The 27,680-nt window shown below is 41.3% G+C and overlaps 1 protein-coding gene across 1 annotated transcript in view; it reads right to left on the bottom strand.

The window, feature by feature from the left end:
• CARMIL2 (capping protein regulator and myosin 1 linker 2) overlaps window positions 1-27,680 on the bottom strand; it is a 1,059,949-nt gene that overhangs the window by 825,304 nt on the left and 206,965 nt on the right. Inside the window, exon 9 of the mRNA XM_075188807.1 lies at window positions 12,512-12,587. Within this exon, the coding sequence (XP_075044908.1) occupies window positions 12,512-12,587 (76 nt within the window). The remainder of the gene's footprint in view (window positions 1-12,511; window positions 12,588-27,680) is intronic.

Raw genomic sequence — 27,680 nt, 5'->3', positions numbered from 1 at the left:
CTGCGTGAAAAAACCGTTAATACGGTAATTTACTCGCTGGATTTCAGCTCGCAGCTCGCTGCGAGCTGAAATCCAGCGAGGAATTACCATATTAACGGTATTAGTTTTTCCGCGCTCGATCCCGCGGACAATTGAATACCCCCCTAAGACCATATTTATACATAATTACACTCTGTTGTAATATTAACTTTATACTATAACTTCTAAAATAAACATGAGTTTCTTAGCACACATTTTGATTAAGCTGTGGATGCCCATCTACCATGTTAAGGTGACTTCTTTCAGACTGGTGCCTACACTAACAATTTATAATTTTATAATATGGGACTTACCTCATTTAGTGGCTTTAAACTACATGTAGTTTGGCAGAAGCCAGGCTGTTCTGATTAAAAACACTGATTAATATTGTTAATACAATTATAAAATACTGTATATCTATCTTGAAATATGTATAAATATGCTCTTAGTGCTTAACATGTTCTTCTGCATTTTGGATTGTATATATTGTAGAAGTGTACAGACCCCATATTTTGGTTCTAAAACTATCACCGTGATTTGTTTTAGGTTTTGCCCAAATATCTTCATGTGCTTTGAATTTGGCTTTGGATCTGGATTTCATTAAAATCACATCTGCCAATATTTTTATCAATATTGGCTGCAGCAAGCTGGTTGGTGACAGAGTAGAAGCACAAATGCAGGGCAGTTTAATAAAAAAAATGATTCCTATGAAATATAGTGGCAGAGCACTGGCTATTATGGTCATTTTAGAAAAGAAGATAGACCAAGGCGGACCTCAACCAGAAGTAGAATGGTGAAAAAGACCAAGGATACAATATTTTCAACAGCACATATAACACAATGTAGAGAGGCAGTAATAAAAGCTCATTACACAGATAGCAGCATTAATAGACATTCTAGACAAGCAGATAGATGATGACGGGCTGCGCCCAGTAGATAAACAGTGGGAGAAAAAACAACTTATTTGTAATTCTCAGCATCAGACAGCTTTTGTGGCACAATGTACAGAGGCAATAATAAAAACTCATTTGATGAATAGCAGCGACATCAATAAATATTTTGCACAAGACTCCTGTGTCCAATCTCCCCGACACCACCACACCGATACCACATTTCCATCTGCAGTGTTTTTGGCAGAATCCTCATACCAGCTAAGCACTCTGCTGCATTCAAGGAGGTAATCCTCTACACTGGACCGTGACCTGGGTGCTCACTGATGTGAAGTCCATATCCTTTTGCGGGAATCCCTGATGGGAATCTTAGACTTCACGCCAGTGTATTTGGTTGTGCCAATCTCGTCTGCTAGCTATAGTCATCTGTGTGTGTCTACACTTAGTTTCTATCTCTCTTCTACAGGGTCAATGCGATAAACTCCGTTGCATACGACGCACTGTTCAAATAGTTCTAACACATCTCTGTACCTCACTACATGGTACACGCTGTTCAACCAGTGCCAAAACCTCCATGTAGCTTATTGCACGCTAATTGCACACTAATGTATGCTCTACACTGATCAAATAGTGCCAACAACTATCTGTACCTTATTGCACGCAATGCATTTTTCAAACAGTGCAAACACATCTCTGTATTTCATTGCATGCTACACAATGTTCAACCAGTGCCAACACTTTAGTACATGCTATGCACTGCCCAGACAGTGCCTACAAACTCTGTGTACTCTATAGCAATTTACCAAACTGCCAGGAAATCCTCAATCAGGCCTCTATTCACTTTGAACTAAGCCCCAGTGAATTATTTTCTGGGAGGACCATGTTAGAGAACATCATCACGCTGCTTTCGGGTAAGGCCCTGGCATGGACTCCTACCATCTTGTCCTTTCCTCCAGGATTCTATGGCATTCATCAATGCCTTCAGGAGGATCTTTGACAAACCATGAAGAGTCGCATCAGCAGTATTCTCCATCGCCTGGCTCCACCAAGGATTCTTCACAGTTGTAGAGCATGTCATCCAATTTCAGACTATACTCTAAGTTGACATGGAATGACGAAGCTCTCCTAGCCATTTTCTGGAAAGTATTGGCAGATTACGTAAAATATGCCCAAGCATCTAGAGACCTCTCGTTGTCACTAGATCACATGATTGCTACCTGCATCAAATTTGACACCCGGCTGACCAACATTAAAGCCAAGAGAGGAGGGTCCCAGGACCCGTCACCCATACAGGCACCCTGCCACCAACCAACTTGATACCAATACAAGGTATCATGCAGCAGGGACGAACATATCCAAATAATCATTAAAATATTTATATTTATTAACATCCAACATACATAAATAATATGCACCTCATTGAATATAAATAGAAAAAAAGAGACTGCAGTATGATTTTGCAGAGCCACGAGTACCATCCTGGCTGGAGTTTCCCCCTGCGAATCATTCGTGACAGTATGTTCAAGACTCAGATTACTCCACTGAATATTCATTTGTGACATTACTGCCCAAGGGATATCACGTCATATAGTTGCAATTAGTTGACATCCCAGATCTGGAGGGCATTCTGCATATAGGCTGGCATAGATCTGATCATATGACTTGGCATCTAAGTCTTATGATCAAACAGAGAGGGTGACCCAGTACCTCAAAACTTTCCTGCGCATGTACATCTCAGGCAACTAGGAGGACTGGTGGTCTTCCTCACTTGAGCAGAATTTGCCCTTCACCTGTACTACCACTCGAGTACAAGCTCTAAACTATTCTTTGCAATCCATGGGTACCAATCCTGACTTTCTGAACTTCCGATCATCACAACATTGGAAGTACCAGCAGTGGACAATATACATAAACAATTTCAGGACATTTGGTTGAATGTCTAGACACTGCTGGCCAAATCCTCTGCCTTATAAAAAAAAATGGTGGCCAATAAAAGGAGAAGAAAGGGACCATGTTTGGGTGTTAGAGATAAGCTCCGGTTGCCAGCCAGAAATATTCATCTCAGGGTACCCACAAATTTGAGAATTAAATTTGCCAGGAGATACATTGGACCCTTCTAAATTGCTCAAGTCATCAATCCTGTGGCATTTAAACTAAAACCACTAGACTCCCTGTGGATTTCCAATGTGTTCCACATCTCACTGCTAAACTGCTCTTCATCATCAATAGGCACTCCGCCCAGGACATGCCACTACCAGTTGCAGCATCATCACAGGAGGAGTATGAAGTCAAGCAGGTTTTAGATATTAGCAGATACAGAAGTACCCTTCAATTGGAAAGGATTCAGCTCAGAGGAACAAACATGGGTGGGGCATCATATATATATACATGCTTCACAGGCAATTAAGTTTCCTGAGGAAATTCCCACATAACAGGATTTGTGGATGGCCATCCTTTAGAAGGGGATCCTGTCAGTACCAGCAGTCTTAGACATTACTGGCCTGCCTCCAATTCTCAGCAGTCCACTGTTTTCAGGCCTTCCCAATTAAAATCTTTAACACAATTTTGCTAGGCTCAGGCTAGAAATGATATAACACCTCTCTCAGTCTTTACCAATAACCTCTTGTATTGATGGCACATGCAGAGAATCACCAATCAATGAGCCAATGCACTCCTCGGGGCCTGGGTATTAATTGTGTCGAACATCGATACTCCAGGACTATTCAAGGATACCCCCAAAATATATACCACACATCCAAATAATCATTAAAATATTTATATTTATTAACATCCAACATACATAAATAATATGCACCTCATTGAATATAAATAGAAAAAAGAGACTGCAGTATGATTATGCAAAGAAATGCATACAAGAATGATATATCTGTCTGTAAGAATCCAGCCTGAATGGTTACAGATGACTTTAATGAAGGTCACAAATTGCTACAGAGAGACCCGAGTCCCAAAGCTGCTAGATGTACATGGCAAATTCATTGAGTTGTGAATAGTCATAGACTGGGAGCTGTGTTTTATGTACAGCTGGGGAAAGTGGATTAAGAACCACTTCGGGTGGCTGAATAAACTAATTGTTGATTACTAAGTGAAACTTTCATCTCAATTAGCCACTTAAGCGGCAGTATGAACAACACCATCTATGCCTCCGGATTGTAAGAGAGAGGTCATTGGCTTCCTAAAAGGCTAACAGAAGGACACCTGCAACTGGTGCTTGCAGTGACTTTTCCTTTATATTGGATAAATATGTGACAAAATGCTATTCAGATAATTTGTGGAAATATTAATGAAGAAGCATATTCCAGTTTGTGCACCACCAGGAATTATCAACCAATTTATTTTAGAATTCAAAGACAATTGGGTTCTTTTTTTCCTCTAATTTTATTTAATTAGGTGGATTTTATTTATGTATGTTGGATGTTAATAAATATGCACTTTTTAATGATTATTTGGATGTGTGGTATATATTTTGAGGAGCTTGTTTGTGCTTCTTTTTCTCTTTGAAGTTTTGTGGTTAAATTGTTGCATAGTAATTTATTATTGGAGAAACAAAACTCTCCCCAAATAATTAAGAAATTGAAATACATATAATAATTGTTCAAACTATAACAATTCATAGTGTGTAATCATAGATTTTAAGTTAGCGCCCAATTGAAATTCCTTTGTAGATACTAGATTCTATACTAAGAATTATAGCAGCTCTTCGCATTTAACCACTGATAACCACATTTCCATCTACCATGTATACTTCACTACACTTGCTTTCTATCTTTGTTCTACAGGGTCATTGAGATATACTCAATTGTATCCATTTGTTTATTTCACTCTATGTGCTGTTCAAACTCCGTTGTATCAATTTGTTTATTGCACTCTATGTGCTGTTCAAACAGTGCCACATCCATGTACCTCATTACACACTACACACTGTTTAATCCAGTGTCAACATCACTATGTACCTTATTGCATGCTACACACAGTCCAAAATGTGCCAACACATTTATATACCTTAGTATATGCTACGCTTTGCCCAGGCAGTGCCTACAAAATCTGTGTACTCTATTGCACATTACCAACACCCCCACACTTCGTGTACTAATCTGTACCCTCAGCATTTTCCCTACAGTGTCAAACACCTTTGTGTTTTCTGGTGAGACAACCTCTATTTGCATCGCATCTGTATATATTCTGATGTGTTCCTCGGTTGATACAAAATCCCAAGTTCTCACACAGTGGTCATCTTCCTCCATGTTGACAATATCATCACCCTCATAATTATCCTCCTCATTATCTTGTTCAAGTATAGTACAGTCATTGTTTTAAGATTTACAATTATTCCACACATTCTGTTGCACATAGCAAGTTCCGATAACACATTTCAATGTCTTAATCATCCAGTGATGGAAATAATACTGACACGTAAATTGAGACACTATAAATACTGACACAGAGAAAATACCTACAGCGTATATACTGACATGGATAAAATACCTACTTGTGGAAATACAGAGAGTGTAAATACTGACATGGATAAAACATCTACATGGAAAAAATGCAGATTGTGTAAAATACCCACATGGATATTTTTCACTGTTGCTATTTTATCTTTAAATGTATATTATCAATGTCAGTATTTATAGTGTCAATATTTTCTCCTTGTCTAGTATTTAAACTGTCAGTATTTAATCAATTTATTCAGGATTTACACTGTTGGTATTTTATCCATGTAGTTATTTTATCCATGTCAGTGTTTACACTGTAGGTATTTTTTTTCATGTCATTATTTACACTGTGGCTAATTTCTCCTTGTCAGTATTTGTTTTCTCCATGTGGGTATTTTATCTATGTCAGTATTTAGACAGTCTTGATTTTTGTGTCAACTAATTTCCATCAGTATTATTTCCATCTGAAATTAGTACCCAACCCAAATCATCATCATTACTATCCATTCTCACATTTCCAAATGGCTGAGAAATTTTGGAAAGAGGCTCACATATAGCACTCATGGAGCACCCAATTTGTTCTTCACCCTCAGTTTTCTTTTCATGCACTGTTTTGCAGATGACAGACCTATACTCAGATCAAGAAGGTGGTGCACAGGAAGTTAAGATGCATGACTGTGTTGGGCACTCTCTTTTTCAATGTGCATTCTAGTATGTGTAAAAGCAGTAGCAGGACCACTAATAGCAAAATGTGGCCATGGTCTGAGACTTTTCTTGCCACTGTGGGTGGTGTATGAAACCAACCACATTCATCAGTAACTTTTCACCTAATCCTCATAAATATCTCCTGCATTATCCAAAGTATCACACAATACTACAGTTCCCATAATTTTCATGGGGAGTGTGGTCTAGTTAAATTTAGCAAACCTTGAAAGGCTTAGCTAGCGTTAGCCTTTCAATCTCCCATTGCAGGAGAGGGATCTTCAGATAGTTGTGCTAGAAAATTTTCTATTGCTCTTTTTGTTAAATAGAACAATAGAACAGTTATATCAGGCAGCAGCAATTTTTCTTGAGACTGAAATGCGCGGAAGTCTAAGTAAATATCTCACCCCACTATGACTTTTGCATAGCAGACAAATCTGTTTTTGAGAATTGTTTACTAAGTGATGAGCTCTGGAGAGAAGCGTCGGACTACTTTTACCACTTAATATATAAAGGAAAATCTAAAAAAAAGATGATCATAATAACAACAATAAAAAGTAATCTTTAAATATATACATGGAAAATAAATTGGGAAATTAATGAAAGGTATTTTGGAGTAACTTTTATATATTAAACTTGAGTGTAGATCATCATCATCATCATCAACAACATTTATTTATATAGCGCCAGAAAAATCCCTAGCGCTTTACAATTGGGAACAAACGTTAATAAGACAATACTGGGTAACGGTACATACAGACAGAGAGGTAAGAGAACCCTGCTCGCAAGCTTACAATCTATAGGACAATAGGAGTTTGAAACACAAGTTGTTGTCTTGTGTTAGCTCTGTAGAGGGTGGTAATGTGGTAATCTAGGGAGATTAAGATGGTGGTTGAGGAATATCATAAATTGGGTTTTCAGAGAACGCTTTAAGGTTTGAAGACTAGAGGAAATTTTTACTGTGTGAGGAAGGGAATTCCACAAAGTGGGTGCAGCCCGAAAAAAGTCCTGTAACCGAGAATAGGAGGATGTGATGAGAGTGGAAGAGAGATGTAGACCTTGTGCAGAACTGAGGTGTCAAGTTGGGAGATATTTTGAGACAAGTGAGGAAATGTATGTCAGTGCAATTTTGTTGACGGCCTTGTATGTTAATAGAAGAATTTTATATTGGATTCGTTGAAATACAGGCAACCAATGTAGAGACTGACGAGAGTGGCTCAGCAGAGGAAGAACGGTTTGCAAGGAAAATCAATCTAGCCGCTGCGTGCAAAATAGATTGTAGTGGTTCAAGTCTGACGAGTTTGGGAAGACCAGTAAGGAGGGAATTGCAATAGTCAATGCGGGAGATGATGAGTGCATGAATTAAGGTTTTTGCTGTGTTTTGTGTGAGATTATTCTGGACATGTTCTTTAGGTGTATGTAACATGATTTAGATATAGAGTTGATGTTGGGAAAAAACGACAGTTGTGAGTCAAGGATTACACCTAGGCAACAAGCATGCGGGGTGGGATTTATGGTCATGTTATCAAGAGAAATAGAAATGTCAGGCAGGAAGCTTTTGTTTTTGGGTGGGAATATTATTAATTCAGTTTTTGAAAGATTAAGTTTGAGTTGGTGAGAAGACATCCAAGATGAAATGGCAGAAACACAGTCAGTAACACGAGACAACACAGATGATGAAAGATCAGGAGAGGATAGATAGATTTGTGTGTCATCCGCATAGAGATGATACTGAATTCCAAGAGAAGTGTTGTAGATAGAGAATGATTTTTTTATAGTTATTTTAAGGTCACTGAACTATGCATGTGCAAGATGTGCCTTTGTTTATGTGCTGTGCAGAACTCTAATCAATTTAACAGACAGAGACTATTCCACAGAGCCTAAAGTGTTGATAATCACATACAACTTGTTACTGCAGGGAGGTAAAATGGTTGCTAGGCAATGTAAGCTCATGTATTACCTGTGACAATATATTTTCTCCTTCCATTTACTGTGTTATATTCCCTGTTGTTCCTTTGTTTGGATATGTTACAGACAAGTCATGCTGTTATACATACTTGCCAACTTTGGCAGCGAGATCTCCGGGAGGGGACTTCATTACGAGGCCGTGACCACAAAAATCTCATCTTTAGTTCCTGCCCCCTGCTAAATGTCATCCTTTTCGACCTATTACAGCAAGAGGCAAGGCCAGGATGACACTTTAGCCTCACCTCCACCCAATTCATCAACAAAGAGGGCAGGATGCGAGAGGTTGTCCTGCTTTCGCAGGAGTCCAGGTGAACTCCAAAAAATTTGTAAAATTTTGTTTGAGGATCTTGATTTAATTGAAAATATTTTCTAATGATCCCATCACAACTGTCCCAATTTTCACCAATTTTGGCAAATTGCAGCAAGCTTAATGAAGAATTTTGTAACCTTGCCATCATTGCATTTGCTTTCCTGAATAAATAAAAAAATAATTAACTGTATAGTGTTGATATCTCCCTTTCACTGCACCAAAACCTCCTTTGCATATTCAGACTTACTATTACTGTAACTGAGTAAATAAATAACCACACGGACACCAATGTAAATTTGGCAAAGATCACAGTTTTTATTTAAACAAAAATGGTGACGAGGAGAGAGTAATGTGAGTCAGCTGAAAAACTAAAAGCAAGACCAAACAGTGGAAGGTCAAATTGCCATTACACCATTGGTCCCAAGATGTATTCCTTTATGATGTTCTGGATTCATAGTGTCAAGCGCCATCCTAGCAGTCGTCGCGTGAAACGAGGACAGCCACCTGTCAGTTCCGGCCGGGAGAGTTTTGTTGCTAAGCAACAGGCAAGCAGCATCCACGGCTGTCTTCGCGACATCGGGCGCATGCGCAGTAGGGACGCATTGTTTTTGGCGGTTAAGCTGACTGCCCGCCCACTTATTTCCACCAATCAGGGTCACTCTTCCTCTATTTAAACTGTGCTTTGACACCATTAGGGTGCCAGAGTATCAGGTCTCCTGTCTCCAGTCTCCCTTGACTACCCATCTAGATTGTACCTGCTATTTCCTCTACCCGATGTTACCTTGACTTACCTGACTACCCTTCCGGATTGTGATTTCTCATTTCTGCTTTTTGTGTCGCCTCAGCTAATCTGACTACTTCCTGATTTGGCTTTGACCCAGAACGTCCTGACTACTCTTCTCCATCACTACACTGGTAGGAGTCGTGGAAGAACCGTTACCTGTGCACCCCTTGTAGCCAAGCTCAAACATCCTTGCGGGAGTCCCTGGTGAATACCAGGGGTACGTTAGATGCTGCACCTCCTTGCTCAGTAGTGCAAATACAATTTGATGGTCTCCATGTTTTCAAGAACCTGACAACTAGTAATTATCATAAGCTTCTAAAACTAGCAGGAGAGGTCGTCACCTAGAGCAACTGCCTTTTCTAAAGAGCTGGATGCACTCACAGGTATTCAGATCCTCCAGGACTTATCTCAACATTGTAAAAGCTTATGATCAGGAACAAGTAGCACGGAGCAATGGGGCCAATAGCACGAACCCAACATTCAGTCAGAGGGCAGCAATATTTTAATTACAGCCGCGTACACCCTGGCTGCATGTTACTAGTCAGGACGCAGCGGCAGTGTGAGGCATCTTGGTTGCCCTGGCATCAGAGTGAGTACAGCGCTTCTTGAGGATGTCACAAGCCGCGTCGGTATGCCACATCCTGGCGTGAGGTAGCAGCCGAGCATGTGCATTAGTTACAATGCACTGTTATCTTTGTGCATAGAGTAGGAGGGTGTAGGGACATCCTCCAACTCCAGGAGAGCTCTTGCATGATTATAATCTGTCATTTATATTTTCATACATGTTCCTGGTTTGTGATATGACCTTTGCTAGTTCTAAGCTAGTAATTAATTAGCAGCCTCCTGAGGCTGATTGTCAGCCCTGTCCTCCTCCTTTCTCATTTGTCTATCAAAGTATTTAAGGCAGTGAGAACTGGGCCTCACTGCCGGTTATAGTCCCTGCTCCCAAGCATACTTATCCTGCTGCTGCATTCCTGCTGTTTTCTGTATCACTGTTGCTGACCCCTGGCCTGGATTTTGACATTGCTGATTTGCCTGTCACCCTGACCCCTTGCTCGGATACTGACGCTGCTGTTTGCCTGTGACCCTGATCTCTCGCTTGAATTCTGACACCGCTGAATTGCCTGTGACCCTGAAACCTTTGCCTGGATACTTGACACTGTTATTTCATCAGTTACCCAGGTCCTTTGCCTGGATTCAGACACAGATCTCCCGTGTGTTCAGTCCATCAAGCCTGGGCCTTGTAGTGCTGCGATACTGTTTACTACCTTCCGCCAGAAGTTCCTCCTCTTTGTAATCACCTGCACTGCAATCTCAGGTTATCAGCTCCTACTACTAGAGAACAAGACCTGGGGGCATCCGAGTACCTGTGAGAAAGTCCAGCTCTACGGGAAAGGCGGCTGCTATAGGTGAAGACCTCTAAAGTGGTTCTAGGAGTTGATACCTGGGGCGTGAGCCATAACAGAAGACTGCCTCTGTTGCAAGTCTTTGGCAGTCCCCTGAGTCCAAACCTGGGGGAATGATTTTTCAGCCCTCCCCACCCATAAAAATTTATCCCAGCTTTGATTCAGAAGGACAGCATTACAGCACAGAGCTCATAATTAAAACAAGGTAGGAAAGCCCTGCTCTTGTTTACGATGATTGCTCTGGCAATGTATTGTGTGCATAGTCTTTGAAATTTTGCAGTATGGGTGCAGGCCACCTTCGTCTCTCAGCATCTTTATTCATTTTTATAGCGACAGCAAATTAAGTGGCTCATTACAATTAGGTATCTACTTATCTAAATATCTACTGATGACTGTCCATCTAATGACATCTGATTGTTACTTCCTCTTCCCTCTCCCTGATGCATGCTGTGTAATTGTCCAAATTTAGTGTGTGTACAGTGCTTCAACATTTTTATCTCTTGCACCTTACACTATTTTTTTTTGCTGTTTAATTTATCTAATGGGCTGGCTTCAGATGGTGTTATGGCAGATGACATATTTTTGGCAGCTGCAGCAATGTTTTACAAATGCCCAGAAGAAACTCTCACACACAAAACCCCTTTTTAAATATAAATTGGCAAGTATTGAAAAATAGAAAAGATAAGAATATATAGTGTTTTTTGGGGTGTGCAGTTGCGTGCTGATCCTCACACACAAACACAATTATTTAAATATAGATTCCACCGAATGACCCTTTCAAAATGTACAAGTATTGAAAAATAGAAAAGATTAGAATATATAGTTATTTGGGAGAGTGCAGCTGCATGCTGATCCCTACAAACAAACAGCCTTTTTTAATATGGATGTCATTGAATGAGCCTATCAAAAAGCAAGTAATGAAAAATAGAATATATTATAATAGCTTTTTTGGGGGTGTGCAGTTGCTAATGAACCTCATCCTCAAAACCCATTTTGTAATAAGAATTTCACTGAATGAGCCTTTCAAAAATTCTGAACAACAGAATAAAATAATATTGAATATCATAACATAGCCTTTTTTGGGGTTTGCAATTGCTGCTGAATCTAACACGCAAAACACCCATTTTTTCCAAAAGTATTTCAGTTGTCACTGCTTCACACAAGATTACTTTCACCTGAAAAACTTAAAATGTTAAAAGAAAGAAATCTATTTGTTTTTTTTGGATTCGGATGCTAATAGTCAGACAGCACACTGTTTTTCTCCAATAAATAAATATACCACTTAGTCCAGAATAATATCTAGCTAAGTCTGTCTGTATATACTGTCTAGTACTATTATATATATGCAATACATTAACAACAGCCATTAGACACTAGTCCGTGTAAATTCTATTAAAGATTGAAATTAAAAGCAATTGATCAGCAAACTATTCTATCTCACTAATCTCTACAGAACTGCTTTACAATTATGAATCGATTCTATTGCTTTCCTATGTCCCTCGTTCACTGTGAACACTATTTTCTGACCAGAGCACCGCAGCTAACCTTTTCCCAACATCCTGTCTGTTCTAAAATGGCATTTGAGAAAAGAAGGGATACAGAAGATGGTGATCCAAAACTTGCGATAGTTTTGCAAAAATATTTCCTGGAAATTACATTTTGCTTAATTTTGAGATCCGAATTTGACATTCGAAACAGAGCCATGACTCTGTTTCACTTGGATCCCCAACATCACATCTTGTCAGATTTCACAAAAACCCAACCGCCCATCTCTAATTTATATATTGTTTGTTTCATAGTGGCAGGAGTGGCGAGTTTTCTTATTTTTTCGCAAAAGAGGGAAGTTGTGTAATTAGCTACACTGTAGCAACACTTTCCAACAATAGATGACAGATAAATCTTAATTATTTTGAATATGATTAAGCATTTTTAAAATATATATATTTAAGTAAGTAGAACTAGGCCTTAAGTCAACTTACCAATCGGAAGTCTTTGCAACAAAGCTTTGTGAACCATTGGTTGAACGACAACGATGCCACTGCCAATGCAACATCACTGAAATTAAAAATATTATTAACAGCATTTGCACATCTGAATAGTCTAACCAATAGAATGGTTGCTTCTGTTTCACTCTATGTGGGATGTTCTGCAACAAAATATGAAAGCTAACATTCCCTTTAGATAACTCAGCTTTACCCCAATGAGAGGTTGTATTAAGTTGGCACTTTCATTTCTAGGATTTGGAAGCACCCAAATCTGAATACAGAGACAAATTCATACAACATTGGGTTCTAACAAAAAACTGGCTTGCCCCCCCTTCCCCCCATTTTTACAGAAAAACTAAAAATGTGTTAGGGTAATCTGGGCCCTTCAGTGCCCACTGGGCCCTAAGTGGGAGCCAAGGTGGCTTGATCCAGCTATGCCTAAAAATGCACCATTATTCCTCCACTTTCAAGTAACAAATATTTAAATCACAATACATAGTTCACCTATATACATTTCATTATTATTATTTTTATTTTATTTTAGTGGTACAGGACATTTATGTGATTAGTAGGTATATTATTGAAAGAAGCACATACAATAAAGAGAGACATCTATATAGCTGTTACTACCACCATCTTGGTGATGCAAGTGAAGAGCAAGAAGGGAAGGTGCAGAGCAGCTATTATAAGTCACAATCTCCCTGCCAGTTACAAGCAACAGCTCCCAATGAGATCACTTAGAGGACAGAGAGGAATATAATTTATGGCATTTTTAGCCCATTGAGATAAGCCATTCTAATGTTCCACTATGTGAGTTCTAAGTGAGTGGCCATTTGGTGTTTTAATTATATTAAAAAATCATTAAACATTTATATACTAAACAATATATATGGGAGTGTGGCCTGTGAGACGATGGAGTAGGATGCATGTTGCCTCCTTTCCTCTACTGCTATGGACTCTATCCTGTCTTTAGGTAATTCCACTGGGCTTTTTGGATTTTATTACTTGTGCCTATGCCACTGTGCTGGAAATTAAATTGGTTTAACTACTGAAACTTATCTCTGACAAACTGTATTACCTGCATCACCAACTGTATTGCAAGGTTGATCCAGCTACCTTCACTACTAACCTCAGCTATCCTCGGCATCTTTGTGTTTGTGTTCTCTGGTGTCAGCACCTTTTCTTCCTCCCCACTGACGACTTCTGTTTATTTCAAGGCACAAGAGGCCTATGCCTCAAAACTTCCTCCCATGTGAATACCATTCAAAAGGATGTGGGACAGGTCTCCATCACGTATTACCTCCGGAGCTAAAGATAGAGCTATAGCTTCCCTCTAGCTATAGTGTGAGGACCATCTGGAGTCACTGCTAGGATCAACATTGTAAGATTGAAACTGCAAGTCTCGTTGCAGAGAGTACAGTTAGATACTTGGCTGACAAAGGAAGAAGTCCAAAGGTGATTGAAAAATATTGCGATAACTAAAGCTTCAGGGCCAGATGGCATACACCCAAGGGTTCTTATGGAGCTAAACTCAGAAATAGCTAAGACCACTATTCTTAATTTTCATAGATTCAATGTCATCAGGCTCAGAACCAAGGAATTGGCGCATGGCAGATATGGTGCCATTTTTTAAAAAGGGGACGAGATCACAACCAGGAAATTATAGTCCTGTTAACCTGAAATCAATAGTGGGGAAACTACTGGAAGGTATATTAATGGATAGTATTCAGGATTACTTGGTGCGCAATAAGATTATTAGTGGGAATCAGCATGAATTTGTGAGGGATAGGTCATGTCAAACTAATCTAATTAGTTTCTACAAGGAAGTTAGTGAGAACTTAGACCAGGGCAGCACAGTAGACTGTTGTCTACTTAGATTTTGCAAAGGCCTTAGATACAGTGCCACACAAGAGGTTGGTTTACAAAATTAAGGAACTGGGTCTAGGAAACAACATTTGTACTTGGATTAAAAACTGGTTAGAGAATAGGGAAAAGAGAGTTGTGATAAATGGAACATTTTCTAATTGGTCAAAAGTTTTAAGTGGAATACCTCAAGGTTCCGTGCTAGTGCCACTTATTTTTAATATATTTCTTAATGACCTTGGTGATGGTTTAGAGAGTAAAGTTTCCATTCTTGCAGATAGTACTAAACTCTGTAAGGTAATAAAATCAGAGCAAGATGTAGCTTCTCTACAGAGGACTTAAATAGACTGGAGGATTGGGCAGCCAAATGTAATATGAGGTTTAACACAGATAAATGTAAAGTTATGCATTTAGGGATCAAAAACAAGCATGCAATCTACAAATTAAATGGGATTCATTTAAGGGAATCTATAATGGAAAAGGATTTGCTTGTAGAAAGTAGACTTAGCAATAGTGCTCAATGTCAAGCAGCAGCTGTAAGGGCAAATAAAGTATTGGCATGCATAATAAGGGTCATAGATGCAAGGCAAGACAGTGTAATCTTGTCACTGTATAAATCGTTGGTAAGACCTCATCTTGAATATGGAGTACAGCTCTAGGCACCACTCTATGAAAAAAATATTTTGGAACTAGAAGGGGTTCAAGAAAGAGCGACCAAATTGATAAAGGATATGGAGTCATTAAGTTATGAGAAAAGGTTTAACCAGTTTAGGCATGTTTACTTTAGAAAAGAGGCATTTAAGAGGAGATATGATTACTATGTACAAATACATTAAGGGTCAATACAGAGAACTTTCATGGGAACTTTTTACCCCAAGTACTCTAAACAGAACATGCGGTCACCTCCTAAGGTTTGAGGAGAGGAAGTTTCACAACCAGCAAAGGAAGGGGTTCTTTACAGTAAGAGCAGTCAATATATGGAATTCACTGCCAGGGAAGGTTGTGATGGTAGATTCAATAGGTATGTTTAAGAAAGGGTTAGACAAATTTTTAACGGAAAAGTGTATCCAAATACTGTTAATTAAAATGAAGGAAAGTAGTGGATGCAGGGAAAAAATAGGACTGCAATATTGGGTCTGGTGGGATTTTTCCCAATTTAAATAGATTGGCGATTGCTTAATCTGGATCAAATTTCAAATATAAGTGAGTGATCACATGAGATCCAAAATAGGTTCAACTTGATGGACTGGTATCTTTTTTCAACCTCATCAACTATGTTGCTATGTTACTTTTGGATATTTTGTATTCCTATTAAAATCACAATTTCTTGACTGAACTTATTGGACTTATTTGAACTTGCTGAATTTACTCACTGCACAATGTGCACTTGTATTAGGAGCTGCATTAGATTTTCTTTGGAACCTCAACCCCTCTATCACCTGGAATAAGTGAGGCTGCTCTGTATGGGTATGGATAAATCCTCACATTATTTTTATCTGGTACATTCAGTAGGGTTGTAACAGGTGCTATGCCATACCGCCACTTCTCCTCCTGCCTTCAATGTAAAACTCTAAAACTGTATTCACTTACATTCACCTTACATTCTCCATACTTCTACATTTTCTTACCGCAACTTCTAAATTTCCATACATGTTACAGGCACATTACTGGGCACTACTGAATGAATATCCATCAGAGTAAGCAGAAATTAATAGCTTAACCACCAGATTAACTTCAACAGCGTATATTGTATTTGAGCTAATTAGAGTTTTAATAGAACCCTATGTGAAATCAAGTGCAACTTGTACCTCAGAGACATATAATACCCCTCTATACTAATTTGATTGAGCACTGTGCTCGGTTCCTTCTCTTGGGAAGGGGTAAAAAACCTGTCCAGAAACAGGGTGCCATATTTTACTGTGTGGTACTAAGGGGGTATCATTTTGGCCTCTGAGGATAACTGGTATTGTTAAAGATCCTTTTGAATCCGGTTGGTGGGAACTTAGACCATGGTAGTACAGTAGATGTGATCTACTTAGGTTTTGCAAAGGCCTTTGATACAGTGCCTTACAAGAGGTTGGTTTACAAAATAAGGGACCTTGGTATAGGAAACAATATTTGTACTTGGGTCGAAAACTTGTTGGAGAACAGGGAACAGAGAGTTGTGATAAATGGTACATTTTCTAACTTGTTAAAAGTTTTAAATGGTGTGCTTCAAGGTTCCATGCTGCTGCCACTCCATTTTAGTATATTTATTAATGACTTTGGTGATGGTTTAGAGAGCAAAAGTTTCTGTTTTTGCAGATGACACCAAACTTTGCAAAATAATAAAATCAGAGCAAGATGTAGTTTCTCTGCAGATAGATTGGATGGCCAAATAGAAGATCAAGTTTAACGTAGCTAAATGTAAGGTTATGCACTTAGTGATCAAAAGCAAGCACGCAATCTATAAATTAAATAGAATAAATTTAGGGGAACCTATAATGGAAAAGGATTTGGGAGTGCTCATAGACAGTAGACTTAAGAATAGTGTCAAGCAGCAGCTGTAAGGGCCAATACAGTATCAGCATGCATAAAAAGGGGCAGAGATGCAAGGGAAGACAGTGTAATTGTGCCCTGTAAAATTCGTTGGAACATCTTGAGTATGGAGTACAGTTCTGGGTGCCAGTGTATAAAAAAGACAGACAATGGTGATAAAATTGAAAAGGGTATGGAGTCACTAAGTTTGTTTACTTTAGAAAAGACATGTCTAAGAGCGAATATGATGACTATGTACAGATACATTAAAGGTAAATATAGAGAACTTTCATGGGAACGCTTTACCCCAAGGACTGTACGCATGACACGTTGTCACCACCTATGGTTAGAGCAGAGGAAGTTTCACAACCATGAAAGATAGGGGTTCTTTACAGTAAGGGCAGTCAAGATATTGAATGCACTGCCAGGGAAGATTGGAACGGTAGATTCAATTAATATGCTTATAAAAGGGTTAGACAAATTGTTAGTGACTAATAGTAAAGACTGTCACAGTATAGCCTTTGTTTTAAAAGCTACACATATGCTTGCCAATAGACAGCAAAGAACAAATGTATGCATGTAAGAGAAACTATAAAAACAGATTATATGCACAGATCGGTTTTTTTCACATTTTTATTTACAGATGTTCACTAACCCCCGTGCTTTGGTTTTGTTTTTGTTTTTGGATCTGTGTTAAGTTCATGTTTTGGTCTTGGTTTTGACTTTGACAAAACCGTTCTCGCGTGTTTTGGTTTTGGTTTTGGATCTGTATCTCAAAATTTGCTAAAATCACATAATTTGCCTTTTTTTTTGTTCCTACTTTATTATTAACCTCAATAACACTAATTTCCACTCATTTCCAGTCATTTTTGACCACCTCACAGGTCACAATATTATTTTCTTACACTTTCGGACAAAGACTGCAGCGAGCTGGGTGGATGCTAAGTGACAGAGCAACGACGCAAATACACGACAGTTCATAGCACATCTAGGAAACATTGCCACACAGCAGTGGCAGAAAAAAAAAGTGGTGCAAGATGGAATTGTCCTTGGGTGATGGCTTGTAAAGGCAAACTTGCAAACTTGTAAAGGTAAACTTGCCTTTACAAGCCATCGCCGCTTTAAATTTTTCCTGCAAACTCGTCGATTTCCAACAACATACATTTACCCCCAGATGTCAAAATGTCCTGAGTCATCTGCCTCATTAATGGGTGTCTTAGGAAAGCTAAGTTTTGCAAAGCATATGCCAGGTTATAGCACATGTAAGTAATGTTGGCACACAGCGGTAGATGGAACTATCCTTGGAGTATAATGAATATTAAAGGTTCAAGCACACTTTAACAAAGCAAACACAGCGACAAGGACTGTCAAGTGCTTGGCTTCTTTGGGCCCCCACAAAACAAGCTACCAATGGGCTTTAGACAAATAAGCTAACAGTGCTGTTAATGAACTCTACAGTGGCAAGACGTTGTCATCATCCTCAGCCTGTCAGGATTTCCAAGGTAAGACCACTGAGAGAGGATAATTGAATGAAGTGGTTTATTAAGAAACAAAGATAACACTGGTTCAAGATGCATAAGTGGTAAGAAAATGGTAACATACAGTTCATAACAATGGAATAGCAAATAGTCAATGATGCAGGCACAGATAGGGGAACTGATAACAATTCACCCCGGATTATGGAACAGGTACATAAAAATGAGAGGGATCCAATATGCAGCAGAGCTGAACTCACAGCAGAGGTGAGTATCTGTTTAACATGGACTGGCACAGGAATGCAGAGATGAACATAGCACTTGGAAATGCTGACAGTAACAGAGCACTTGGAAGTGCTGACAGGAACAGAGCACTTGGAGATGCTGACAAGAACAGAGCACTTGGAGATGCTGACAGGAACAGAGCACTTGGAAATGCTAACAGGAACAGAGCACTTGGAAATGCTGACAGGAACAGAGCACTTGGAAGTGCTGACAGGAACAGAGCACTTGGAAGTGCTGACAGGAACAGAGAACTTGGAAGTGCTGACTGGAACAGAGCACTTGGAAATACTGACAGGAACAGGGCACTTGGTAATGCTGACAGGAACAGAGCACTTGGTAATGCTGACAGGAACAGAACACTTGGTAATGCTGGCAGGAACAGAGCACTTGGTAATGCTGACAGGAACAAGGATAGTTACTGCTCAACTAGAGTGACCTAATGATCTGGCACAGACTGTTTGGAGCAGGCAGATTTATATAGACCAGAAGCAGGTGAAACAACTTCCAGCGATAATGAGTCAGGGAAAAATAGTCCAAGTCGCACAGTGGCCCCTTTGGTGGGCAGTGCCACTACAGGTAGGATATAATATATACAAAAGTTCCAATAAAGTCACTGCAGACAGGAGCTGCAGAATGCAGGTCGTGACAGTACCCCCTCCCAAAAGAGCGGATTCCAGACACCCAAATACTAGAAATGGTCAGAAAAGTCAGAGTCATGGTCCAGAATTGGGCATGTAGTAGAGAAGTCTTCGTACAAGGACGGAAAGGATATAGAAACCACGCCACAAGGGAGTTGAGATCCAGAAGAATCTTTCGTCTTCTTCACTTTCTTTTTATGGATTTTAGAGGGTTGCTGGAAATGGAGCGAAGAAAACATTAACTTCAAAGTTGGAGTAGCAGGAGATAGAACATGTGGCATTAATGAAGCACTGGGCGTGAGATTGGCAAGTGCTGGTGTAAATTCTTCGATAATGGCCTCAGTAAAAAGCTGTAAATCAGACAGGATGGGATCTTGGGTTTCAATTAAGGGCTATGCCCATTCCAAAGCTTCCCCTGTAAAGTTGGCTAACATGTAAAACACTTGCTTTCGTTGGGTATCTACGAGGTCGGATACAGAGGGAAAATAGGATATACAAAATTTAATAAGAGCATGAATTGCTGAATATCCCCATTGAAGGTAGGTGGTTGGAAGTCTGGAACAGAGGATCAATTCGAATTAGCACGAGACTGGGTCATCTCAGGTTGAACATACGTCCCTGGGGACTCGGGCAGGACACCCTTGGCAGAAGACGACCTGGACTGGGCAGATGACTTGGGAGGAGGCCCGGACAGGACCCCAGGCTTGGCAGGAGGCCCAGACGGGGCACCAGGCTTGGAAGAAGGGCCGGACAGGGCACCAGGCTTGGAAGGAGGCCCGGACGGGGCACCAGGCTTGGAAGGAGGCCCGGACGGGGCACCAGGCTTGGAAGGAGGCCCCGGACGGGGCACCAGGCTTGAAAGGAGGCCCGGACGGCGCACCAGGCTTGGAAGGAGGCCCGGACGGTGCACCAGGCTTGGAAGGAGGCCCGGACGGCAGACCAGGCTTGGAAGGAGGCCCGGACGGGGCACCAGGCTTGGAAGGAGGCCCGGACGGGGCACCAGGCTTGGAAGGAACAGCACTGTGAGATGCCTCAGAACAGACAGCACTGTGAGATGCCTCGGAGCAGACAGCACTGTGAGATGCCTCAGAGCACGCAGCACTGTGAGATGCCTCAGAGCAGACAGCACTGTGAGATGCATCAGAGCAGACAGCACTGTGAGATGCCTCAGAGCAGACAGCACTGTGAGATGCCTCAGAGCAGACAGCACTGTGAGATGCCTCAGAGCAGACAGCACCAAGTGGTAACTCTGGCTGAACCACATAGAGTGTCAACTCGGGCTGAACCGCATAGAGTAGCAACCCAGGCTGAACCTCATAGAGTGGCAACTCGGGCTGAACCGCATAGAATGGCAACTCGGGCTGAACCGCATAGAGTGTCAACTCGGACTGAACCGCATAGAGTGTCAACTCGGGCTGAACCGCATAGAGTGGCAACTCGGGCTGAACCGCATAGAGTGTCAACTCGGGCTGAACCGCATAGAGTAGCAACTCGGGCTGAACCGCATAGAATGGCAACTCGGGCTGAACCGCATAGAGTGTCAACTCGGGCTGAACCGCATAGAGTGGCAACTCGGGCTGAACCGCATAGAGTGGCAACTCGGGCTAAACCGCATGGACAGGAAACACGAACTGTAAGGGCAGCGCCCCCTCTGGAGCGGACTGTAAGGGCAGCGCCCCCTCTGGAGCAGATTTTAAGTGCAGCGCCCTCTCTGGGTCGAACTGGGGAAACCGGGTTCTCCTTTTTCATAGTATTTCTGCTGGACCCATAGGAGAGTTTTAGCTGCTCGCTTAGATAATATTTGATTTAGTTGCCCTTTGAGAGAAAGGGGCTTGGAGTATAAATGTTTTTTAGGATTAGTTTGGTGGCGAGTTGCAGTTAATTGTATTTGTTGTTTAAGCTCCAGAATACGCTCTCTTTCTTTCCGCCTCTGTTGTGCTGTCAATATGATGAGGGTACCCTGTATAGTGACCTTATGGGTTTCCCAAAGGACAGATTGCGATATGTCTGGGGAAGAATTATAGGAGATGTAATCAGAAATAGCTTGGGAAATCTGGAAGATATGCTCTTTCTTAAGGAGTATAGACTCATCCAGATGCCACTTGGGGCGTGACTGAGGGAAATGAGGTAAGCGCAGAATCAGCTCGGGAAACCGAGTTCTCGTGGAAGCAGACAGCATTTCTGGAATGGAGACAGTAGAGGTTGAAGATGGTCGGAGTCTACGGAGCGGGCAATCCTGTTAAAAATGTACATCACTGGCACAGTAAAGACACAGTTTGTAGGTCCTCCTGTGCCATCGCTCCTCTTCGGTCAGGTGGGGGCGTGGAGCACCTGAAAACCTGGAATTTGTTACAGGATTACTGGAAGGTACTGCTTGCAGAGAGTCAAAGGCAGACAATTTTGGTAGTGGAATGTTAGCAGCACAGTTAGACTCCTTACAGCAGGATACAGACCCAGAAGAGTGTACAGCAGTAACTAGATTGTCCCTGAGAAAAGAAATTTCATGACAACTGCAGGTATTCGAGCAGGGTGTATTAGGGGTGGAGACTGAAAGATGCTTAAGCACTTTGTTCAGCAAAGTTGAAGAATGTCCACTTGGAGCAACTGGAACAGGGGATTTTCAGGGGAAATAGTAACAATGGTCTTAATGTTAAATACGGAGTAGGCCACTACCCTGGAAATCCTTTTCAAAAGGGATGAAAGCCTGCAGCAGCAGGCTCGGTATTAGGTCAGATCATATTGTCAGGATTTCCACGGAGAGAGGATAATTGAATGAAGTGGTTTATTAAGAAACAAAGATAACACTGGTTCAAGATGCACAAATGGTAAGAAAATGATAAACTATAGTTCATAACAATGGAATAGCAAATTCTCAATGATGCAGGCACAGATAGGGGAACCGATAACAGTTCACCCCGGATTATGGAACAGGTACGTTGAAATGAGAGGGATTCAATATGCAGCAGAGCTGAACTCACAGCAGAGGTGAGTATCTGTTTAACATGGACTGGCACAGGAATGCAGAGATCAACAGAGCACTTGGAAATGCTGACAGGAACAGAGCACTTGGAAATGCTAACAGGAACAGAGCACTTGGAAATGCTAACAGGAACAGAGCACTTGGAAATGCTGACAGGAACAGAGCACTTGGAAATGCTGACAGGAACAGAGTACTTGGTAATGCTGACAGGAACAGAGCACTTGGTAATGCTGACAGGAACAGAGCACTTGAAAATGCTGACAGGAACAGAGCACTTGGAAATGTTGACAGGAACAGAGCACTTGGTAATGCTGACAGGAACAGAGCACTTGGTAATGCTGGCAGGAACAGAGCACTTGGTAATGCTAACAGGAACAAGGATAGTTACTGCTCAACTAGAGTGACCTGATGATCTGGCACTGACTGTTTGGAGAAGGCAGGTTTATATAGGCCAAAAGCAGGTGAAACAACTCCCAGTGATAATGAGTCAGGGAAAAATAGTCCAAGTAGCACAATGGCCACTTTGGTGGGCAGTGGTACTACAGGTAGGATATAATATATACAAAAGATTCAATAAAGTCACTGCAGATAGGAGCTGCAGAATGCAAGTTGTGACACAGCCTCATTCTCACACTCATAAGTGTGTACATCATCCTCACACAATATTAATTAATTCCCGCTGAAATCCACCATTACAGAAGTCTCTACTTTGATATAATTGCCGGGAAAGGCTTTACTCGTGGAATTTGTAGTTCATTTTGATGAACATCATCTTTTACACAATTTTAGGAAATAGCTGATCACTGACAAATTTCCCGGCTACACTGAAATCTCTTTCTGAATACACACTGGAGGCTGGGTAGCCTAGGTATTGCAAAGCGAGTTTGTACATGGGTCTCCAAATTGCATTTTTTCCTCTCAGTATATAAAGGGACTGTCTGACATGTCTATTTACAGCAGGTGTCGCGGTTTTTGGTTAATTCTTTCAGACCAGACCAGATGTCAAAATGTTGTGCTGAGTCATCTGCATCATCCCTGGGTCTCCTGGGAAAGCTAAGTTTTTTCCTAGCAGCAGTTGCTTAGAAACTAAAGGAGGAGACGCCGTCGTGTTACGTACCACCTGAGCTGTCAACTTGCTCACCAGGGGCTTCTTGCATCACTTGAGATCTAGGTCAGTTGAAAGCAAAGAGAAGACATAGCTCTTAAACCTAGGATCAAGCTAAGTCGCCAGGATCCAAGATTTTGATAACTCTTGGATCCTGGCGAAGCGAATAAAGTACTTCATCTACAAGTCCAACATACTTAGCGTAATTGCTTTGTGTCATCTCCTCCTTCAGTTTCTCAAGCTGCTTTTCCAAAAGTTTAATTAAGGGAATCACTTGGCTCAAGCTAGCAGTGTCTGAACTCACTAGACAGTGACTACTTCGAATCATTTCAGCACCTTGCACAACACGGAAAGTATTCTCCACTGCGCTGGCCTGGTAGGGTAAATTACATTGTTCTTGTAGCTGCTGCAATCTCCTACATGCTGTTGCAGAATGCCGGAGAGGTCCTGAAATTTTAGTGGCCACAGTCTGCATCTCCTGCACGTCCCTGTCATTTTTCAAAAAGCTCCTCACCACCAAGTTGATTGTGTGAGCAATACAGGGTATGTGATGGAATTCACCTAGCTGTAATGCTTTCACAACATTTATGGCGTTATCAGAAATTACATATCCTGAGGAGAGTCCAAAAGGGATAAGACATGTAGTAATGACATCCCTTACTTTTTCTAACAGATTGTCAGCTGTATGCATCTTAGTGATCCCAGTGATACACAGAGTAGTCTGCCTCTGAAAAATCTGACGCAGTTGAGTACATGCTGCTGCTGTTCCTGCTTGTGAAGGTGAATCATCAACCCAGTGGGCTTTCTCACAGTCATATAATCTTTAGTTTGTCCAGTTCTGCTTGTGGTTAAGTGTACAGTGGCTAGAATGGCATTTTGTAGCACAATAACATTTTTACGAACCTTCTGGTAGAGGTGAGGAATAACTTTTCTGGTAAAATTGTGTTGTGATGGAATTTAGTAACAGGGACACAAGACCTCAATTAACTGCCTAAAACCAGCTGCATTAATAGTGGATATTGGATGCAGATCTAATACTAGCATAGTCGCCCTGGCACCTGTGATCCACTTTGTGACTGGTTGACAGCTTTAATACTTGCTCCCCTTCAAAAGTATTGTTTAACAGTCAATTGTTGTAAACTATAAGTAGTCTTCTTCTTGGTCTGCTTCTGGGATGAGGATCCACCCCCACCAGCAGCAGCAGCATGGGCACTAACGCTAAAGAATTCTTCTGAGGATTCCTGGATAGTGAACGAGTTATCTAACTTTAGCAACTTGGATGCAGAACTAACTCCGATCGCTAGTGAGCTAGTGAGGTTGTTGATGAGAATGGTGTTGTGGATTTAGATTGCAGGTGTCCCGGGATCTAGGTGAGAGAAGTGTTGCTATTTTTTTACCATAAGTTTCAGATTTTTCCAAAAGCTTCCCATGGACTTTCTTCAAATGTCGTGAGATGAGGTTCGTAGATCGTTAAGGTCCCTACCTCTACTGACTGTGGCTTTACAAACACTACAAATGGCTAGACAACTGTTGTCAGGATTTGGTTACAGATAATTCCACACAAAAAAGGTGGATATTTTGGTCTTATGCCCAGGCATAACAATGGTCTTTTTTATCACTGGCAAGAACTGCTTCCACTGATGCATGACTTACACAAGCAACATGATCCTCATCAACATCCTCATATGTGCCGTTGTCAGAGACACAAATATCCCCCTCATCCTGTTGCAATTCAAAAGTGACATCTTCAATTTGTGTATCACTGGCTACACTTGGGCTGCTCATCCACACATCTGCAGAAATGCTGAAAGGAGGCTTCTTTATGAGTACAGTATCAGAAAGGACAGACAGGCTTACACATAGCACTTGTGGTAGACAGCCCTCAGGGATTTCTTTCATTTCTGAATCTAAACATACAGTTACTTCTGCCTTACAGTTTTTTTCCAGCTCAGCTTTTACACTTAAAAGTATTTTGGCACTACTTTTTGAGTCCGAATGACAAGGTCTTGCTCCGTCATGACTGACCTTACAAGAAGATGGCTCACTGACAGTTGCAAAACAAGCACTCATACAGAAAGGTGAAGGCCTGGTTCTTTCCTTGCCACTGCGTTTGTAGATTGTCATGTTGGCAATTTTATGTTTTTCTGCAGTTAACTTTGCCTTGATTACAGGTGTTTTTTTCTTTACCAAGGTAAAAGGTTTTTTTTTTTGCATTTTTGTTTTCCTGACTATGCACTTTAACATAGGCTTTAGCAGATGACATTCAGGGAATACTATCGTCGTGACTGGTGCCGGCAGCTGCTTGGTGCTGCTGGTCTTCTGTGGCCTGATGTGAATCCATATCGATGGCACAGAGCAATGTGACTGGAGACTTTTAAGAACTCTGCCAGCCCTATTATTTCTGTTTCAGCACTGAACACTGCCACCTCTCCTGTTTCTGGGTGAGCTATGGCGCAGTAAAATGTGACTGGAGACTTTTAAGAACACTGCCAGCCCTATTATTTGAATTGCTTTTTCAGCACTGAACATTGCCACCTCTCCTGTTTCTGGTTGAGCTATGGCACAGTACAATGTGACTGGAGACTTTTAAGAACACTGCCAGCCCTCCTCTTTATCTTTCATTAATCATGCTGCCCAACTGCACTGGAGACTGCCAAGAACCCTGCTACCCCTACTGTGAGTCTCTGTGAAATGGTGCCAGATCTCTGTGGAGGGCTGTACTTATGGAATCCAAAACTTGCGAGATCCAACGATGAAACAATGAAGTTTTCTATCAATCGCCCAACACCAGTTATTTGCCCTGCATTTCCTTTTTTTCTTCGCTGAACACTTCATGTGGCTCCTTTTACTGCTCCATAACAACAGCCTCTGGGTTCACTCTTGCCACAGCCTTCTCCAGTCGCATCCTTCTTGCTACTCCTCACCCCCATGTTACTGCCCATATGTGCCCCACCTGCCCCCTACATGTCACAGCCCATATTTGCCCCTGCCCTAGTTGCACTCCATGCCACAACACATGTGCCCTGCACCAGTGGCCCCTTCCATGACACAGCCTATGTGACTCCCCCACTCACAGCACAATGTACACATGCCCCAGTTGCCCATACCATGTAACCGACTCCATGTTCCCATGCCCCAGTTCCTTACCATGTCACAGTCCATACATTTCATTGCCCCAGTTGTGACAGTTGTTCCCCCTCTGTCAAGAGGTGACAGAGGGGGAACAACTGTCATAAGCCATATTTACAAATGACCCAGTTGTTTCCCCTCTGCCATTTTCTGCACTTCCCGGTCCAGCTCCAGCCACACCAGTTGCCCACCCCCATCTTGCATGTTTTTTATTCATCCAGCAACATCTGCCCCAGCCCAAATGTCACTACCTCTGTCAGACATGCTTCCCCATCCCCACCCATTACCCTCAACCCTGTCTAGGTTGCACCTCACCACCACATTTGCTACCCCAGTTGCCCCCACCTTACCTGTACATGCCCTCCATGTTTTTAGATACATGCCCCAGCCCCATCTTTCACTTTATTTCCATTAAGACCTTAAAGAGATCTGATGGTTGTGACTTATAGTAGTTTATACCTTCTACATAATTCAGTCTATGGTTGAAATGAAACATACCCACCTTGTGGCGAATTTGTAAAATGGATATCCATTACTATTTATAGCTATATGAACTAGATGATGCTTTATGTACAGTATAGAAATCTAAACATGGTGATCCTTGGTTTATAACATATATTAATAAGCTATATTTATTTTGAGGTGTGCATCTTCTCTGTATATTTTTTATAGCTTTTGGTGATAATTCCATTTGTGATTATTTTATTGGGCTAGGGATGGTATTTATATATTTGATCTATCTTAAGCTGGGTACACACTACAGAAATTTTGACCAACTTTTTATGCCGAGCGATTTTACATGCGACCGATGGTCCGATCGCTCGGTCCATGGACTGCATACACACTAGCCTTGTTTAGGACGATAAAGGGAAGAGCGGACGTCCCTTTAGCAACTTTTTACAGCCATGTTGTCGTGAGCAATTACTGTAATTTCGTACTCACAGTTGTGGATCGGTCGGAAGTTTATACACACTACACAGCGGAAACGAGATTGGAACCAAAATATTAAATGGTACGACCAACCAAATGAGGCGACAATCGTCCATTTGGGCAGACTTTCGACCATCGTGTCACTGCACACACTGACCCGACTTTTGAACGAGCGGTCGTATGTCGGCTGTTTGAGCCGATTATTGGACGAAAACAGTGTAGTGTGTACCAGCTTTAGTTA

Source organism: Mixophyes fleayi, chromosome 10, assembly GCF_038048845.1.
Source record: "Mixophyes fleayi isolate aMixFle1 chromosome 10, aMixFle1.hap1, whole genome shotgun sequence".
In the NCBI taxonomy this organism is placed as follows: Eukaryota; Metazoa; Chordata; class Amphibia; order Anura; family Limnodynastidae; genus Mixophyes; species Mixophyes fleayi.
Note: the sequence above shows the minus strand (reverse complement) of the source record. Positions and strands in the feature narration are given on the sequence as shown.